We start from the raw sequence: 6,607 nt of genomic DNA, 5'->3' as shown, positions 1-6,607 counted from the left end.
CTATTTTGCAGCAAGTTTACTTTTGTAGTGCCATGCTGGATAGCCAATTGTTTCCCAACACTTATCAGGTGAATGCCATTTGTGTCCACAAATAGCACACTTATCACTGAACTTTTCACCAGAACTAGACTTGCTATACAGTGCAGTAGTCTCAACACTTGAATGTGAGAACATCTCTCTTTGTGACTCTTCCTGCTGAAGCATGGAACATGCCATCTCAACATTAGGAAGGGGAGTCATAAGCAACAACTGGCTTCTGAGAGCACCAAAGTGTTCATCCAATCCATTCAGAAACTGGAAAAGATGTTGTTCCTCTTTCTGCAGATTTAAAGCAGCCAAGAAAGCAACAATCTCTGGTGTTACATTCTCAATTCTTGGCAATTCACTCATTGAATCAATTTCCTCCCAATTACACTTCATTCTTGTATTGTACTCACTAACAGTAGATCCTAGTTGTTCACTAGAATACATATCTTTGTATAACTTGTACTTCCTCGATCCATTACTAAGTGCAAATCACATTTCAAGCTGTTTCCAAATTTCAGATGCAGTTCCTACAAACATTATCGATTTGACAATCGATTCAGAAACTGAATTCATGATCCAGCTTATCACCATATTGTTACACGTGTCCCACTGCTCAGCTTCAACAGCATTTGTTGCAGATCTGATCACACTGCCAGTAACAAACCCTAACTTTCTCTTTGTTGACAGTCCGATCTCAACTGACCTACTCCATGACCGGTAGTTTTGAGCTCTGATTAACTTTTCCTGAATTGACAACGATCCAGGTCCATCGGAAGGATACACGAACAACGGATTTTGAAACACCTGTGGATCCTTGAAATTGAGACTTGCGGAAGCAAAAGAACAGCAATTTGAGATCAAAATGCAGCAACGAATCACCGGAATCAAAAGAAATCTATCTACGAAACGTAAATTGAAATGACGAACAATGAACGGTTGAATGTGAAGTTCATACGCTCTTATACCATGAGAACAACACAATTATGAACAATTGATTCATTGAAACAACTTGTAATCACCTCAATTTACAATCTGAATATTGAATTTTAACTAACTCTCTAGAATACAGATTACCCCTTCTATATGTACTAAACCATCTAACCCTAACAACTTAACAACCACTAATAGAAATCGTTACACAAATTTTTACTCAAGCCCTTCATAAATACATATTTACAATTCAGGACCCTGTACTTTACTTTCTTCTGTTTTTAACTTGAGACTTCTGTTGACTTTCACTTTGACTTCCTTTATAAAACAAATATTGTATATCGATGTGCTACTTAATTTATCCATTTTTATATAACGTTCTCCAACACAAATTGATAGTTCACCATCTAAGTTTTGTTAGAAAATAGGGTTGTAAATTGACTGCCGGATTCATTCTTGAATCGTGTATTCACTTTCTCTGTAAAGTATTTTGACCCTACGATTGCCTCGGTTGCACGAAATCTTTACAGGGATAAGACAAGAGCGCAATCAGTGTTTTTGGCAATGAAATCACTGATCAAATTGTTAGAGAATATGTGTGTGTTTTCTGTTTTGTTATGCTCATTGTGAAAGCAAAACATATTCCTATATTTATAGGAAGTGAAAAGGTGCGAGTGAAAGGACGCAACCTTTCAATGTAAATATGCAACTTTTCAACGAAAAGATGTAACTCTTCATTTACATCTTTTAGAAATGACATCACTCTTCATGAAGAGATGTAACCATTCGTGGTTACCTTCCCATGAAAAGATGTAATTTTCAATACCTTATTGAATTAACTCGAACGAGCGTGCACTCCACACTCTCCAAACTCGTCATTGAGCTTAATTCGATAAGCCTTTGCTTTCTAGTAAATCCCAATTAACTAAAATGATTGTTGATAACACTAAAATCACCAACAAGTTTATTTGCAGGTAATCTTTTAATGCTAAAGTTTCAATTTTGTGCTACAATCAACCTCCCACTCGATCTTTAAAATTTGTTTTTTCTTCAACCTGTTTTCTTACAAAACATTGCACACTATATTTTCCTTATTTTTTCATGTAAAGGAAGGTTTGACTCACCCGGGGAATGACGAATTGTAATTATAATTTATTGAAACAATTTTAATATATATAAAGAAACTATGTATTATTACAAACGAGTCGCCGTAATGCGTGGGCCCTTTTCCACTCGTTGTTGATAATAATAATAATAATAATAATAATAATAATAATAATAATAATAATAATAATATTGCTAGAGGTGTGGGGGCCCAGATTGTCTCTAGGCTTTCCACTAATTTTTTGTAAGTTTAAAAACTTTTAAGTTTATAATAATAATAATAATAATAATAATAATAATAATAATAATAATAATAATAATAATAATAATAATAATAATAATAATAATAATAATAATAATAATAATAATAATTTGTATCAATCGTCATAGAACATACAACGAAGAGTCTTGATAAATGATGATTGAGACGAGATTTCACATCTTTAAATCACGAAACACTCGGCTGACTACTATCACTCAATAATCCGAGGCCTGGAGAATCAAACATTCACGTATCTGGGTAGTAGGCTTGGAACAAGAAGGTTCGTCGTGGCTTGTTATAGAGCGAAATCATTTACTGTACCTTTTTTCCCCCATTTATTAAACATAACAACAACAACAACAACAACAACAACAACAACAACAATAATACACCAACAAATGCTTGCTTCAATGGTATCATGCCTCAGTGGAAGGATCCGCGATAGGAGTTTCCTTATAGTGTGTGCGGGTGCAAATGATGAGGGTCGTTGGAATAAATGATCCACTGATGCAAATTCGCCGTTCAAAAATAAAACAACAACAACAATACCCAATCCCGCACATGCGAGGTATGTGGGAGGTGAGATGTAGACAATCATTCCTCACACTCTAAAATAGAAGAGCAGTCGTTTCTCTAACCACGAGTCGAGAAAGAATTCTTCACCCACAAGAGTAATTATAAATTACCGAATCAATATTTAGACCATTTTTTGAACCAACATGCGGACCTACCCACTTCTTAGAGCTAAGATCTTAAATCAGACCTAAAAAAAATAAAAAATTAACAAAAAAAAAAAAAAATTAACAAAAGAAATAATAGAACTTTTATTCTTGAACCACCTTATTATTCTACAAGAGAAAAAAATTAATGAACCTAATTTACACGTACAATTAACCAAATGTATATTTCCATCTATATACGGAGTAACATATAAACATGTGTCATCTATCTTGAAGTCAAAATACCTTACAACTAGATACATCATTCTTGCTCTATGTTGTTTCTTCATGTGAACCTTCAAGAAAGAAATGTTCACTCCCAGCAATTCTTTTACTTGTTTTTTGACCCGTGGATTTCACCTCGGTCTCGAGTACGATAATTCCATTTTCATCTATATTAAAGCCTATGATTACCTTCTGTGTGAAGGCAGGGGATGGTGGAATGCCGTCTAGATCAAACGATTCGATCAAGAAGTTTTCATCTGTGTTTATGCTCTCACCCTGATATACTTTGATCAACGCACTTGGTCGATTGGCACGTGCTGTGTAGTAGCCACGCTTCATGACGGTGGGTATCAGTGTGTTCCTTGGGACTATAACATGCATTTCATTATGAAAGACCAAGATGCCAAGAGACAGAGGGGTCACATCAAATAAAATCAAATCCTTCATCTTTTCATTACCATTACCATTGCCACTCAAGTTTGACGCCAATACTGCTGCACCATACGCCACAGCTTCATCCGCATTAGTGCTCTTGCAAAGTGGTTTTCCGTCAAAAAACTCGATCAGCATTTCTTGTACCTTTGGAATTCTTGTAGACCCACCAACAATAACTACATCATTAACATCATTCTTGTGCATATTCCCATCTTTCAAGCAGTTCGTCACATGCTCGACGCACTTCGTAAAGTAACCATCATTCAGTTTCTCAAATTTTTCCCTGGTAATCTTCATCGAAAAATCAATTCCCTCGTATAAGGAATCAACTTCGATTGTTGTTTGAGTTGTTGACGACAGATCCCTCTTCGCTTTCTCACATGCAACTTTCAACCTCATCATTGCTTTTGCATTCTTACTAATGTCCTTGTTTTCCTTCTTCTTAAATTCTTCTACACAGTGCTTCACCAACGCCTTGTCAAAATCTTCACCACCCATATGAGTGTCACCGCCCACCGCTTTAACAGTAATGGTGCCATCCTTGCTAATATTAAGAAGAGACACATCAAACGTCCCTCCACCCAAATCAAAAATAAAAATGTTTCTGTCTTTGGGACCGTATTTATCAGCACTCTTATCCAGACCATATGCAATTGCTGCTGATGTTGGTTCGTTAATCAACCTCATGACATTGAGGCCCGCTAGTTTAGCGGCAACCATGGTTGCCTGTAGTTGCTTGTTATTAAAATATGCAGGAACAGTAATCACCGCATCCGTGACTGTTGTTCCAAGGTAGGATTCAGCCGCCTCTTTCAAATGTTTTAGAATCAATGAAGATATATACTCTGATGAAAATTCCTTGTCCCCATATTCATGTTCAAATACAATAATTGGCTCCTCTTTACACCCTTCCTTAACCTTAAAAGGCCATAGCTTCATGTCCTCCTGCACTCTACTATCACCAAATCTGCTTCCAATTAAGCGTTTAACGTCTGAGGATTTGACAAAAAAAAAAAAAAAAAATGTTAGCGAATTCAAACAAATTACTATATGATCTGTTTCAGAAACATGAAAATAGACGCATATGAGTAACTCTCAGGCATCATGCACTTTTCATTTATGTAAATTTTATCTTTTTTTCTTTTCCTTCAAATGGTATACTTTGTATTTAAACTGTACAATATATCATCTCTCATCCAAAGAGCCCAGATTACTAAAGTGAAGTCAAGATTTAGTTTATCGGGTTAACTGAATTAAATCAGGTAACGGTTTGTAAATAAAAATTAAACTAGTCACATAAATTAACACATCTTAGTTACGTTGAGGTCATGATAATTAAAGTAGCTATATACTGTTTTTTTCCTATACCTTATAATAACTGAAATTTAGAAAGCACTAAATAATGAAAGTTATTGATAGCCGAACTTACCAAAAACAGTGTTCTTAGGGTTCCTGGAGATTTGGTTTTTTGCAGCCTCGCCAACCAAGAGATTTGTCCCGTCCCACGCAACGCATGAGGGTGTAATCTTGTTGCCTTGTTCGTTAGGAATGATCTCAACACGATTGTGTTGATCAAACCACGCAGCCACACACGAATATGTTGTTCCAAGATCAATGCCAATTGCAGTTCCACCAACTGATTTCGACATCTTTATACAACAAAACTACCAGTCCTAATGTATTATCTACCCATAATTATCAGAATTTAATACGTAAACAAACCTAGCTAGCTATTAACTATTTTGTTAGACGTACAACTGAATCGACTCAAATTAAATTTAATAACGGTGACGATCGATGATGTATTTATATTGATTGATTCATGTGTCCTACGTAATATGAATCCCAGTCCAACTCTATCTTCGATACTACGTATTTCATAATTATACCCTTCAATTTATGTTATTTTTTTAGTTACCCTCCAACTATTTATAAATATTTTATAATGGTGCTACATTTATATTTTGTCATCAATAATAACCTTATCAATGTTTCCTGTTAACATTTATCCTAATTCTAATAATTATAATTATACCATTGGTCTCTACATATATTTTACTCAAAATAATACCGGTTGTCATTTTCTTTCCAAAATTATATTGGTAGTCCGTGTAGTTTTTAAAATACAAAAACAGTGTTCCTAAACATAATGCTAGTTAATTTGTTCGGTTAATTAATTAACTGGTGTTAAGTTCAAGACCACTGATGTGCACTTTTAAAACCACTACGTGTTATGTTATCGTGCACTTTTAGAACCACTACGTGTTATGTTATCGTTCTCCTGATCTCAAGCTTGCCCTAAACCACGTCATCTTTTACAAATCTCAAATCTCAAATGCTCTTTTTCCATTGCAATACAAACTTATATCGTTAACTCTCCTCCACAAAATCTAACCACCCATAAACAAGTAAAAAATTATTCATTAAGAAAAGCTCATAACATTTACTCAAAGTCCCTAAAATTCATCTGAATTCAGATCTTAAAATTGGTAATGCTAAGCATTCAATTTTAATACATGACCTATGAATTAATTAATACTGTCAGAATTAAAATTCTTATAAATCACCTACTAGTATTGATGAATAAAGCACCATTACATTGCAACTTATATTTTGGTATTAAGATAAGTATTCATTTAAACATGTATACTTGTAAGTTGTAACAGTCGTTGTAGACATAGTAGCTAATAGTATTAGATAATTATTTTAGTTACGTATTAGCTAATCATGGTAGTTTATAAGCATGTATCATTTAAGTTCATAGTCATGTTAGTTTCTAAGCATATAGCAATCACGTTCATTGAGCAACCAATCATGGTAATTTCTAAGCATGCAATAACTAATCATGTTAATGTCTAAACACGAATAAACTAATCTCTAAACACATAGATGTATACGTGTACAA

General features: G+C 34.4%; 2 protein-coding genes across 2 annotated transcripts; both read right to left on the bottom strand.

The window, feature by feature from the left end:
- Positions 1 to 471, bottom strand: LOC139855202 (uncharacterized). The gene has a single exon (XM_071844442.1). The coding sequence runs from the start codon at positions 469 to 471 to the stop codon at positions 1 to 3; it is 471 nt and encodes a 156-aa protein (XP_071700543.1).
- A 2,844-nt stretch (positions 472 to 3,315) lies between these two features.
- Positions 3,316 to 5,351, bottom strand: LOC139855201 (heat shock 70 kDa protein 3-like). Its single transcript, XM_071844441.1, has 2 exons — positions 5,132 to 5,351; positions 3,316 to 4,694 (listed from the first exon to the last, which is right to left on the bottom strand). Exons 1-2 carry the CDS (start codon positions 5,349 to 5,351, stop codon positions 3,316 to 3,318), a joined length of 1,599 nt encoding a protein of 532 aa, XP_071700542.1.
- Positions 5,352 to 6,607: the final 1,256 nt, after the last annotated feature.

The sequence above is a fragment of the Rutidosis leptorrhynchoides genome, chromosome 6 (assembly GCF_046630445.1).
Source record: "Rutidosis leptorrhynchoides isolate AG116_Rl617_1_P2 chromosome 6, CSIRO_AGI_Rlap_v1, whole genome shotgun sequence".
NCBI classification, from domain to species: domain Eukaryota; kingdom Viridiplantae; phylum Streptophyta; class Magnoliopsida; order Asterales; family Asteraceae; genus Rutidosis; species Rutidosis leptorrhynchoides.
This window is presented reverse-complemented; position numbering and strand designations above follow the sequence as displayed.